General features: G+C 38.1%; 1 protein-coding gene and 1 pseudogene across 2 annotated transcripts in view; one reads left to right on the top strand and one right to left on the bottom strand.

The window, feature by feature from the left end:
* The window catches only part of AP3B1 (adaptor related protein complex 3 beta 1 subunit), a 256,948-nt gene that overhangs the window by 70,116 nt on the left and 172,593 nt on the right, over positions 1 to 14,239 (bottom strand). The window contains exon 22 of one of the 2 annotated variants that reach the window (XM_003785933.2): positions 6,542 to 6,648. The exons of the other annotated variant lie outside the window; for it this stretch is intronic. Within the exon in view, the coding sequence (XP_003785981.1) occupies positions 6,542 to 6,648 (107 nt within the window). The remainder of the gene's footprint in view (positions 1 to 6,541; positions 6,649 to 14,239) is intronic. 2 annotated transcript variants of the gene reach the window in all.
* Positions 8,896 to 10,267, top strand: LOC100943740 (annotated as a pseudogene).

Raw genomic sequence — 14,239 nt, forward strand, 5'->3', positions numbered from 1 at the left:
GTTGAGCTATAGGCGCCGAGCCCTCCCAGGCTTTCTAAATGAGTTCTTGGCATTTTAAGTTGAAACCCTGGAAGATTCATACAGAAATCTTCTGACTTGTGGTTACGTTCTAAAGAACCCCAGGCACTATTCCTTCCATTTAAGTGTTACAGAATTTGGAAAATGTCTTGGGAAAATTATAGCCTAGTAAAGTCAGATAGACTCACATTTTTCTATAGAAACACAATTTCAAATAATAAATGAATAAATAAGTATGTTTTCTTATACAACTGCTCTGAGAAGAAACCAAAAATGCAAAGAATGAGTCAAGGGTTTGTGTTGAGGTTCATCACTTAAAGCAAAATACACACTACAATTACTCGGAGGTAATTGTATTTACCTTAGTATTTTGTGATTCAAATATACAAAAAAGTCATATAAAGCACAAGAGATTGGAACGCTACCCTAGTATTTCTAATATGAGAGGTGAATAATTTATTCTTATTTTACATTATTCTTATATACAAAACTGCCCTCCCCCCTCACTTCTGCTTTTTCAATCCTTGGAAACAGCTCGACATTTTAAGGTTTGCTTGCTGCTTCTGCATTCTCAGGGTTTAATTTAAAATCATGACCTAATAAAAATCTTGTAAAAAACTTCACTAAGTTAACCATAGTTTGTTCACTGAAATACTCCAGCAGGAACGAAGATGTTTCTTCAGAGGAGCCACCTGTTGGCTGGTGGCTAATTACTCTCATACAAGACGGAACCACGCTGTATGTATGTATCATCTTTATCACAGAGTGTGAAAACTAAAGCTTTCCCTTATAAGAGTAATAACGTGTATCAGCATTATTTAAAAAAAAACTCGATGTTCTGAATACATAATTCAAAGGGTCAGAATAGTGAATTTTTAAATAAGAAAAATATTCAGTGTGAAAAGCAATTGTTCTGTGGGTTTTACTGCAAGTATTTGGTTAATTTAAAAAAAGGATCAAATCTACTTAAATATGAAATACACAAGGAAAAGAAACTTTATTTATTGTAATAAATAAAAATTATCTATGTCTAGGAAGTTGTCATAGTAGCTAAAGAATGCTTCATCTGTTTATTTTTACAAACTTATTCAAATCAACTCAGGGTAACTATTTTCATGGCTTTGAAATTCCACATAAAGTTAATTCACACACAAAATATTAAAGCAAAAAGGAAACCTAGAGATCTATCTTGCCATCACGTTACAGTTAAAAAACCAAATGATTTGCTCAGTATCCCCCAGTGGTGATCTAGAAAGACAGACATTCGATGTGCCAAAAAAAAAGGAATACTGCTCATTCCCATATGTGCTTTCCATTTCTGTTTAAAAGTATTGCATTTTGGAAAACAGATCTACTAACCTTTGATTAGAGAAATTTGGAAAACACTAAAAAAAATACAGAAAAAGTTAAATATAAATCACCTATAACCTTATTCAGAAAATCTTTTAACATTATGATGTAATTTCTTTTAATTTTTTGATTTCTCTGTACTTAAAAACACAGTAAAGTTGTACAATTTAAAAAATTTTGCATCCTTCTTCACTTTACATTAGGCCATGTTTTTATCTTATTAAAGTGTACAATAAAAACATTTCAATGCTATACAAAATTCCTTAAATTGTTTTTGTCATTCTTTATGTAACCATAATTCTCTTGTCACTATACACGGTTGTAAGTAACCATGCACATATACCCTTGTTTCCTTAATTATAGACATGAGATTACTGGGTCAAAGAGTATATATAATTTAATGGCTCTTCACATAGACGGCCCAGTTGCCCTCCAGAATGATGTAAGTGTATAATGCACATTCCCCTGCATCCCTCACTGACAATGGACAACAGTTTTTGTAATTTTTTGCTATTATCACATGCAAAATGGTTCTTGAAATTTGCATTTTTCAGTATTACTACTGACCGTTTTCCGCATATCTATTGTCTGAATAGCCTCTCCTACAAATAAAGTATTTATGTTGTCTGCCCATTTGTAAAGAAATCTTCTACAAGTACAATATATATACAGAAAAGATTTCATATCTTAAGTGCAAAGCTCAATGATTTTTTTAAAAACAGAATACACCCATGTAATAGCACCCAGATCTAATACACCCATACAACAGCACCCAGAAGCTATTCTCATGTTTCCTTCCTGAATTGTCTTAAAAGTAATCATTTTTCTAACTTGTAATACCATAAATTAATTTTGCCTGTTTTTGCACTTCTACGCATTTCATAGTAATAATTTTATAATTTTAAAAAGCTCATTTGTATTAATGATAAAAAGTTTCAGTATTGCAAAAAAAATTAATAAGTCATTCAAAAATCATAGCACCTAAAGTAACTGTTGACTGTGGTGAATACTACATTTCTTAAGTACTGAAATGATACACAGAGAAACAAATTACCCTTTAGTTTGGGAGTATAATCTTACTTTAATTGAAGAACCAGAAACTAAAATAAAGCTAAAAAATGAACCTCCAAAACCTCAGATAAACGTTAAATACAGTAGAACCTGTAAGTTGACCCCCAAAGGACTGTAACCAACTGGTCAACATATGGAGGTGGTCCACATAAGCCACTGGACCTGTTGTACTGATATGCACACACGGTACACATCCTGTCTACGACGATTAGGTCAATTTAAGGAGGTGGTCAACGTGGGATGTGGTCGACTATGGAGGTTCTACTATATACAAAGCATTAAGAGGTGTAAGTTTCATTAAAAGTACAAGTTTTGTTTCAATTTTGCACATTACAGTGATTTCCTACACTGAAAAAAAGAATTAACACGTATCCCCTCATCCTCATCTTTCCTCCCTCTAGTTCAAGTTGCATATTTTTATCATTTACACTATGATAATTCTATAACTATAATTTCTATAGTTACTGATTCTATTATTTTGAATCGCCCTTTAACTGGTTTCAACAATGAGCAGTGTCCCGACTCCTCCTTTTTTTCCTTTAAAGTGAGACTCAGTTATTTTCCCTGTGAGCGTATCTCCATGCAGCCTGCACAGTGAAAAGATAATGTAATTTTCTTAGGTCGCACTTTATTTTTTTATGGTTGTAATAATAATGCACATGTGATAAAAATAACAGGAAATATCTAGTGCTTACTATGCATCAAGTGGTGCTATAAGTGTCTAGTACACGTTAACTCATTTGATAGTAATAACAACTCTACCAGGTAGGAAGCATGACTGTATTTTTACAGATGAGAGATCTGAGGCACTGAGAAGTAAAGTGACTTGGTCAAAGTCACTAAGTTTGTAAGACACAGCTCTGACTTGAACGCAGGTAGTCTGGCTCAAGAGCCTGTGCTTTTCACTGCTACATTATTCTGCTTTCATCGTTTGTAGCTGGAATATGATCAGAGGCAGGGACAGCAGAAAAAGGGGCCGAGGCCAGGGATGCTGAATGTGCTCAATGAATAGGGCAGATCTATACAAACGCCTGCCCCGAGTTCCTCACAAAAGCGCCACTTCAATTTTCGATATTATCAATTGATTTCCTAATATGAAAAATGAAATGATTAGGATTTAAATGATGTATTGGACATCTATTAAATGAAAACTTATTTAAAATCACTTGATCCTTGAACATTTCCCATATAAATACAAAGCATTTTTTACTTGCAATATTTATATATGCCCAAATTTCCAGAAATGCAACTACTTTGGCCCAGAAAAACTTGTTTAGTGTTTGGAAATCACATCACTGATGGTGATACTCATAGCATTTGAGTTGCCCATACAACACACATACTTCAGTACATATACACAGCTCCCCAGTCCATGAGTCCTAGGTCAGTGCCAGCATTACTTAACTACTTCATTATATCTGCAGCTTAGTCACAGCCAAGTATTTACAGAACAAAGGAAATACTATTTTATTATAAATTACTTCTACTTCTCCTTTCTATTCAACTAGGACAACATGTTGCCTTTAAAAATTATGGATATATTTTAATTATCTATGAATTTCATTTAAGGATCCAAAAACACTCTTGAGATGTGTTGAAATCCTGTAACATTATATGGGAGTTATAATTCTTGAGGGTTGGCTCAGCACCTGTCGCTCAAGTGACTAAGGTGCCAGCCACATACACCAGAGCTGGTGGGTTTGAATCCAGCCTGGGCCTGCCAAACAAGGACAACTACAACCAAAAAATAGCTGGGCGTTGTGGCGGGTGCCTGTAGTCCCAGCTACTTGGGAGGCTGTGGCAAGAGAATTGCTTAAGCTCAGGCGTTGGAGGTTGCTGTGAGCTGTGATGCCATAGCACTCTACCGAGGGTGACAGCTTGAGGCTCTGTCTCAAAAAAAAAAAGAAAGAAAAAATTCTTGAGGGTTTTTCTTTGTTTTCCTCTGATGTCTTTAGTCTACTTCATCCTAAACGCATACACATCATGAGAAAACTTCAAATTTGGGTGATTCATCTTCTTGCCCCTCAGTACCATTTTGAGGGCTGGAGGCAGTACTGGGAGTCACGCCATTCCGCACCAGAAAACCCAGTTTACTTCTATAGGTTCCACTTTTCACAGTCCCGGCTTCTTTGCTCTGCTCCTTTCCTGAGGTGGTTGTTGCTGGTGAGTTTCCATTGCCTTTCTTCCGGCACTGTTTGTCTGCCCGCTGTGCTAGCTTTGGGGAAGGGACGTCATGGTCCTGCTTCACTTAGCTGCGTCACCTGGCGGTCCTTTATTGCCCAATTTGGGGTGGAGTGCTTTTCTTTCCTTTGACGAGACATCCCAATCATAAATGTTTTTCGTAGTATGAAAGAGTGAGTCTTTCAATTACTTTGTGATGAATAAAGATTTACTACAAGCTTTCTTAATCTCAACTGCATTCTTCTTATAGCTAATAAAGTGTCTATTCAGGGTCCATTATCACACAGCATATCACATTGGAACATACTAATATTTACTGAGTGACAACAATGTGCCAGTCACTGTTCTGAGAGTTTTACGTGTATTATTTTGTTATCTCACAATCCTGTGAGGTACATATTATTCCCACAGGAAACTGAGGTGCAGAATGTCACATACCAATTTGCCCACAGGTACATAGCTAGTAAGTGGCAGAGCAGGGATTGGCACGCTGGACAGCTGGTTTCAGAGTGCAAGTTGTTATTTATTTACTGTGTTACTTGCCTACCAAGTTTATAGGGGCTTCCTGTTTCACTCAAGGAACTCAGTGCTTCACCATAGACTTTTTCTATTTTTGGTAGAGACAGCATCTCATTCTTGCTCAGGCTGGTCTCAAACTTGTAAGCTCAAGCAATCCTCCCGCCTCGGCCTCCCAGAGTGCTAGGATTATAGGCATGAGCCACCACGTCTGGCCACCATAGATTTTTTTAGTTACATTTCTCTTTAGAACCCACTACAATTGCTCAATAAATACTTACTACATAAATAAATGAAAGATATAACTGCTTATTTTCAAAGCTTTCCTCCAATTTCTTTTAATGTGCAAACTAAAATCCCAAATACCTTTCTTATTCATTTCTGACTAGTTAAGAGAAAATCTCATTCCACACTTAAAGAGAACATTGTAGCTTAACAATTTTCACCTGTCCTTTCTGAGTCAGCTGACTAAAGTTGAACAGAAATGTAAGCATTTCATTGCATGGCGCTGATACCATATTGGCTTTGAAGGAGGAATTTTTTGTAATCATATACAAAAGTTAGGCATTTCTTTTTTCTACTTTCAGCAAAAAAGCAGCACTCTATGCTCCTTGGCAGCTCAGATCATCAATTGTATACCCTGCCAGCCCTGGGAACCAGATCTAGTCAAGCTATCTGGGCTCATCAAAGCTTACTATTGTACCTTAGTTTGTCAGATTTCTGACAACAAATTAACAGGAGGTCAAGCATATCACAGATCCCACATCCTAAACAGCACACTTAATGTGGAGTGATAGGCTACTGGATATAATATGCTAACACAGAAAAAAAGTTACTGCTGGTTCAGATACTACAACAGGCTGATGGTTTTGGCATTATTCTGTGAGAGGTAGACCTCTTGTCTTGATTCATCTCATATCCTATACATAACACTAAAGAAATTTTTAAACAGACACCAACATAATAAATGTAAGAAAACACAAAGAGAAATACAATCTGTAACTTTTAAATGAAGCAGTCATGAATTTTTAATAGCCTACGGTATAAATAAAATGATTATGAAAACGCAAGTCTGTTAATGGAGAAAACAATTCTTTAAAGATGGCAGAATCCAGGTATACAACCTGCATCCATGTGGCAATGAACCCTTGTACGTTACAGGTATCTAACAGCGCCAGAGAACATGTACACATGATGATTAAACGCAGATAACAAGCATAGTAAATTGGGAAGATAACAGTTTGAGTAGAATAAATTAAAAAACTATTTACAAAATTAAAAGGTCTTATTATCTGAAGTGAATTTGTTGTTGGAAGAGAATTGGCCTCAATTATTTGCATCTTAATAAAAAGGATGCAACGGCATCATATGCAAACAGAACTCATGTATTTTAAAAACAACTTACACTGATGACGGAGGAGGAAGTTGACAAGTTTAAACCCTCCAGATCAGCTGTCAAGCTGGGAGAGAGCACTGGTGTGGGAAGTGCAACTGGAGTGGACACTGGATTAACTGTAAGAAAAGGCCCAAATTAGCAAATGTGCATGAAAATTTAACAACATTTTTATTTTGTTAGTAAATCTAATTAAATTACTTTGATTAATAAATGTATGACAATTCCATTTAACATCTTGATTTAGTCAAGTTATTATCAAGGCATGGCAGTTATTAGTCTTAGCTTTCAAAGCATAATGGCAAATCCTATAACAAAATAAGGATATAAATATCTTGAGTAATAGTTTTTGAAATTTTTTATCACATAACATTATCACTAACATTTATCACTCAGTAATTTCGCTAAAAAAAAAAAAAAAAAGGTACAGAAACATTTTTCCAGACTGATATAAAGAATAACGAAAGCATTCAAGAGAGTTCTCCAGTGGAATTAGGAGTCTTGAAAGAATGTTGAAATCCTTTCTTTATTTTATTCTCCACTTTGATGAGGAGTCCAGGCTACAAATTCCCTTTGAATTACACTTTGTCAGCAAAAGCTATATGCTAGATAGAAATGCATGACTAATTCTAAAACCGCCATGTAATTGAGATAATACCAATAAATTTGAAAATCTTCTAAAGATGCAAATCTGATCATACTACTCCCCTACTTAAGACTCTTCAAAGGCTCATAATTGCTTATAAGATACAAGTCCGACTCCTTAATGAAGTTCATAGGTCCTCTATGTTCTAGCTCAGCTCTGACCAGCAGTATTCCTGTGATAATAGAAATGATCTGTATCTGTGCTACTATGGTGGCCACTAGTCTCATCTGCCTAATGTGCTTCTTGATATGTGGCCAATATGGGTAAGAAATGAATCTTTAATTTTTATTAATTTAAATAGTTATTTGTGGTTAGTGGCCACCACACTGGACAGCTCAGGTTCAGCTTATCTCCAGTTTCAGCCCCTTCCTATCTAGCTCTATGGATTACTTTCCAAGCTCTTATTCCCTTTTATGTCTTTGAGGCTTTTATATTCAAATATGCCTAGAAGGTTCTTCTCTGCCTTGCTCATCTTGGAACCCCACTAAGATAAGCCTCAGAGTGGAAACACTCCCAGACTCACCTACAAACAGTTCAGATGTGCCTTCTTTTTCCATGTATATTAATATGTACTTGAGCAAACTCCTATAACTGTACTGATTTTTATTTCTACTATCCTGTGTGAACAAAATTTAACTTAGTAGTTTTTAGTACTTAGTAATTTCTCAACCATCGTGGAAAAAGTTTTAGCTTCCAAAGGCAAAAGTTGACTGTGCAGAGAGATTTACTGAGTAATGTGTGAGAAACAAAATGAGTCTGTATGGTTTTCATGATATACAAATTAAAATTTCTTCTTGTCAAATTGGCAAGGCAATTTTTTAAGTACAAAATCTGGCATTGGTGAGGATATAAGGACTCTGAATGTCTCAGACAAATATTGTGTTAGTTGGCACAAGCTTTCTGAAAGCCAACTTTAGATAGAATAATTCTTCAAAGTCTTTGTCCCAGCAATTCTCCTGCTAGAAATTTATCCTAAAAAAATAGCTATGGAAGTAATACATACCCACTCAAGAGAAAAACTCAATTTAATTCAAGTTAGGGTTAGGGGGTAGGGAGGGAGATTGGTGTGCTCCCACTGAATGGGAACAATGTAAGGGTATCTGGCACACCTCCTGGGTACAGGACACAACTGCAATAGGATGTTGCCAAACAACTCTAAGCATTGTAACCTAATCGTTTGCACCCTCATATTAATCTGAAATAAAAAGAAATAAATTTATTTCCTTATCCTTGCCCCAAAAGTTATGACAATAATGCAATAATATTTATGATTCGTTTCATTGATTATGATAGCAAGAATAGAAACAAGTTCAATTTTCAATAGGAAATCTGTTTAACAGAATTTATTATAATATAAAGAATAACCATGCAATTATTAAAAGTGAAGTTGTTAATAATATTTATGGTATGGAAAAGAATGTGTATAGTAAACAGAGAAAGAAGCAAATGATAAAACAGTATCTCAGAATATCCGATTGGGAGAAGGTATTTGTATATGAAGAGAATCTGAACTGATATATCAGGAAGTTATCCAGGGTGTTTGGATTTTATTCTTTTCATTGTTAAAATTTTCTACGAAACACTTCTGTTTGCTAAAGTGTATTTAGTACAGTAACTATTTAATTATTCTTCTGATCAAAGTTTTGCTTTAAAATTTAAGAATAAGTGGACTTCCGGGTCACGGGGGAGCGGGCTGTCACGTGGAGGCTAGGAGGTTTGGCCTGCCGGAATGATCACCAAGACCCAAAAAGTAGACCTGGGCCTTGGGCTGCCAGAGAAGAAAAAGAAGAAGAAGAAGGTGGTCAAAGAACCAGAGACTCAATACTCAGTTTTAAATAGTAACAGTTGTTTTGCCAATGCTTCTCCTATAAGAGCCACATCCCCCTCTAAGAATGTGGTCCAAGGGCAGATACCTGAGATGCCTCTAGTGAAGAAAAAGAAAAAAAAGAAGGGCTACAGCACCCCTTGTGAGGAGCAACTAGAACCTGAGACCACCTGTCATGCCAGACAGACAGAGAAGTCACCCAGCCCCAGGAAGCAGGTGCTTGGCCACTGGGAATTTCTCTGTGGGGAGAAGAAAAAGAAGAGGAAGTCCTCATTACCTCCAAACATGTCCCATGGGTTGGGGGCAAAGACCTCTCCAGACCCCAGACAGAATGAGGCGGTGGTGACCAGAGTTGGCAAGAAGGTCAGAAAACCAAGAAGGATAAAAAGGCCCAGGACCCCGCAGCCTTTTCATTCTGGTACCCTTGGTTCTGCGATGCTGGGGCCGGGTACACCTGCTCAGTGCGAGGGAGGGTAAGGAGCAGGCAGCCGCAGGGCAGAAACGGAAGCAGGGGAGTGCCAGGGAACAGAGCGGGAAAGGAAGGAGAGAAAAAGATCCACCAGGAGGGAGACACCCTCCTAGGGCACTCCAGGCTCTCCGGGTCCACGGAGAGCAGTCCTGGGAAAGGAAGTCGAATGAGGCCAGTTAAAATTGATGCTCCAGAATACATCCCCTAGGAGATGCCCCGAGGCACCAGCAAAGAAAAAAATGAAATCCAAGAAGAAGGTAGAGCAGCCAGTCATGGAGGAGGTGGCTCTGAAAGGGAAGAAGAAGAGGAAGAAAGACAGCGGGCAGCAGGAGACCCTTGGGAGGAGGATCCAGACCCAGACCTGGACGTGGTGGCGGAAAAGAAAGGAAACGTGGACGAGGCGCACACTGACCGGGGAGGCGAAGGCCTTACGAGAAGAGACTGACCATGAGTCGGGCAAAACGGAAACGTCTGAAACCAGCAAGTGACGGGAACCCAGTTTGACCGGTGGGATACTGCTGGTTTTCAAAATGAGGACCAGAAACTGAAATTTCTCAAACTTATGGGCGGCTTTAAAAACTTGTCCCCTCCATTCAGCCGGCCCCCTGGCATGGCTGGAAGGTCCAACATGGCCCTCAACAGGAAGGCAGCTGACGCTGCAGCAGAACCTGTAACGGGACTACGACCGGCCATGAGCTGAAGTACAGCCGAGGAGCTGGCCTTGGCTTCTCTAATGCTGCAGGCAAAATCTTTTATATTGACGGAAATGCTTCTAAATCTATCAAGTTTGAAGATTAAATTCTACTGTTTTGTCCCACCAAAAAAAAAAAAAAAAATTAAGAATAAGTAAAACTTAATATATAATGCTTAATATGTAGGATTTTCTTTTTTTTTGGAGACAGAGTCTTACTCTATTGTCATAATGAGAGTGCACTAGCGTCACTGTAGCTCACCGCAACCTCAAACTCCTGGGCTCAAGCAATTGTCCTGCCTCAGCTTCCGGAGTAACTGGGATTACAGGCATGTGCCACCATGCTTGGCTAATTTTTCTATTTTCTGTAGAGATGTGGTCTCCACTTTTGGTCAGGCTGGTTCAAACTCCTGAGCTCCAGCAAGTCTCCTGCTTCAGCCTCCTGGAATGCCAGGATCACAGGTGTGACCCATCTCCCCTGGTCATCTATTTGTTAGGGTAATTTGCCGTATCCTGTGTATCATGGTCCCTAGCTCTTATAAAATGCTTATCATGTGTCAGGAGCAGCTTTAAATATTCTACAAACATCAACTCATGGGATAAAATGACCCCCCAAATTTTAGTATTACCCCAATTTTATAGATGAAACTAAAGCACAGAGAGGTTAAGTAAATTCCCCAGGGTTACACAGCTAGTAAGTAAGAGAACTGGGATTCAAAGACAGCTTACTCTATTTCCTCTCAGCCCCTCCACTCTACTGCCTCAACCATAATTCATTCCACAGCATGATATTACAGGTCATAAGGCTCATCTGAAGCATGATTATTGTTGGCTGATAGAAATTTTAAAAGGACTTCATGGTTAGTTGTACTAATAGTGTAATGACATGGGTTTACATTTCCTTTAAAAGACTTCTAGAATATAATCATCTTATATGCTTTATAGTCATCATATTGAAATCACACAGTAGGAGATACTCAAAGGTATTAATTTCTAGAAATATAAAATGTGCCTGAGAAACAGAAAGCACATTGCTACCTCTAAGTCTAACAGTAGATTGTTAGATCATTTATTATCCTAGCACAAATATTTTCTCATGTATTATTAACTGACTCCCATGAAATGAAATCAGATAGCTTCGTAATCTAAAGGAAATATAGAAGCTTTATAGTAATTTTTAAAATTTTTACAAATGAATAAAATGAGATACAAAGAAATTAACTCACTAAAGTAACTAAAGGCATACCAAGACTAGGGGTACTAACTGATTGCTTCCTTAGAGAGACCTGATCATTATTTCTGCTAGCCATGGGCTCTTTCTCTCCTCCATGCCTTGACCTGGCCTAGTGGACAGGCCCTGCTGCCTACTTCACAGCATTCTGTTTGCACATCTCTATCTCACTTCCTTTATAATGTGGCCATTTAATTGCTGAATGATCTGTCTCTCCCATGACACTTTGTCCCTTGGGTAGGGACAACACTGTTCATTTAGAATATCTAGCATATAGCAGACTACACAGATCATATCAAACATTCAGTGAATGTCTCCTGAATGAAGAAATGAGTAAGTCCGGTATTTGCCGCTTCTCAGGTATGTGGTGTGTACCTAGCAAATAACATCTGTAGATTATGATGTGCCTCTTGAATAATGTGCCTGCTCCTCCTTCAAGATTAATCTAATTCTCAGAGATGAGAACTCAAGCCACTGGGGACTGACTTTTTAGTGCTTAGACAATGGGGAACTACCGTCGGCCAAGAGAACGCACACAGGAGGTGCAGCCCTCTGCTGTCCTCGCCCCTGAGCTCGGGTCCCACTTCCACAAGGCCTGGGAAGTTTTTCCACTAGTTTTCCCCTCCCTGCTTCTTCATTAGACTTTGCGTCTCTATTTATCTTTTACATAATAGTTTCTTGTGCAGCTATCTGTGTCTCTGACTAGATTTTAGCTTCTGAAAGGGAATGACTAAATTCTATTACAGCACCTAGCAAAGTACTCTGCTAAATAGACTTGCTAACAAGAGAATTTCAAGAGTTATTTCTGACAAATGCAGGCTTATAAAAGATATTCAAAGAAACAGCACTCAGATAATAAAGACGAAGAGAAATGCTATACCCTATGTTGAGTTTTAAAAAATGTGTGTTGGGATAAATGTTCTCTCAAAAATTAAAAATAAATCTTATATTTAAGTTCTTACAAACTTAATTTTTAAGGAAAATTTTTGTTTTTAAGAAGTTAAAAAAAATACCTTTTTAAAAGACACCAAGCTATAATAATCATATCATTTTACAGATTTCTCTTTATTTCTTTAGTTGCCAGGAAATCCAGAGTCAAATATAAGGAGAAAATGTTACAACTAGTATACTCTATTACCTTGCAACATTTTCTCTAATCCTTTTTTAAATGTACTTTATTTTCTGTTTGTTTATCTTTTGAGACAGGGTCTTGCTCTGCTACCCAGGCAGAAGCACAGGCATGACCACAGTTTTCTGCAGCCTTAAACTCCTGGGTTCGAGTGATCCTCCTGTCTCAGCATCCCAAGTACCTAGGACTACAGATGTGTACCACCACACCTGGGTAAGTTTTCAATTTTTTGTAGAGACATCTTGCCTACATTCCCCAAGCTGGTTTTGAACTCCTGGGCTGAAACAATCCTCCTGCCTCCGCCTCTGAAATTGCTGGGGTTATAGGTATGAGCCATTGTAGCTGGCCTTTACTATTACTCCCTCACAATTTTAAACTTTAAAATGTAAAAGTCGCATATGCACAAAAATATTCAAATGCCACAGAATGATATAAAATGAAGTCTTGTTCGTCTCACTGTTCCCAGTTTAGTCCTACATCTGAAAGGGGTCAGAGCTGCTGAGCTGGGAGGACCAATTGGGGCCAGGAGCTCAAGACCAGCCTGAGCAATGTGGTGAGACCCTATCTCTACAAAAAAAAAAAAAAAAAACAGTAAAAATCAGCTGGGCACTGAGATGGGAAGATGTCTTGAGCCTAGGAGTTTGAAGTTACACTGAACTATGATGATGCCACTGTGCTCTAGCTGGGGTGGTGAAGTGAGACTCTGTCTCAAATGGTGGGGGGAAGGCTGGAACTAACCACTGTTAACTGGTTTCCTCTATAGCCTTCCAGAAACTTACATACATATGTATAATTGTTTGTGTGGAGGGTACATATTTTTTCTTTTATTCCTTTTATGCATAAGTAGACTTAAGCTCTACATGTATTTGTTTCGCTTAAAATAGTTTTAATATATAGTTACATAATTAGCATATATAGATTTTCTTCACTTTTGTTAATGTGAACTAACCATTCACATTCACCCCCATAATGTGAATTAACCATTCACATTAACAAAAGTGAAGCAAATCTATATTATCCAATAGGATAATAATGCCATTATCCTATTGGCAGACATTTGTTTGCTTTCAGGATTTTGCTGTAACAACAATGCTGCAATGAAATTTTTACATATACCTTTATATATCTTATTAACTCAACATATACTTACTGGGTCCCCCTAACTTTCAGGTGCCATTCTAAGTACAAGGAATAACAGTGACGAAGACAGACAGGGATCCCATTCGTATAGAATTTACTTCTCATTTGGAAGAACCAGATAATAATCAAATATGAAAACATTTAAGATAATATGAAACAGTGAAAAATGCCATGAAGACAATCGAGTGATTAGTCAAGATGTATGCTATGGTTCCAATATTTGTGTCCCTCCAAAATTCCTGTTGAAACCTAACCTCTGTGGTGGTGGTATTAAGAGATGGGGCCGGCTTGGCGCCTAAAGCAAAACCGGCTAAGGCGCCAGCCACGTACACCTAAGGTGGCGGGTTTGAATCCCCAGCCCGGACCCGCCAAAACAACAATGACGGCTGCAACCAAAAAATAGCCGGGCGCTGTGGCGGGCGCCTGTGGTCCCAGCTACTTGGGAGGCAGAGGCAGGAGACTCGCTTGAGCCCAGGAGTTGGAGGTTGCTGTGAGCTGTAATGCCACAGCACTCTACCCAGGGGGACAGCTTGAGGCTCTGTCTCAAAAAAAAAAAAGAGATGGGGCCTTTAGGAGGCG

The sequence above is a fragment of the Otolemur garnettii genome, unplaced genomic scaffold (genome assembly GCF_000181295.1).
Source record: "Otolemur garnettii isolate 467f Iridium unplaced genomic scaffold, OtoGar3 scaffold00017, whole genome shotgun sequence".
Taxonomy (NCBI): domain Eukaryota; kingdom Metazoa; phylum Chordata; class Mammalia; order Primates; family Galagidae; genus Otolemur; species Otolemur garnettii.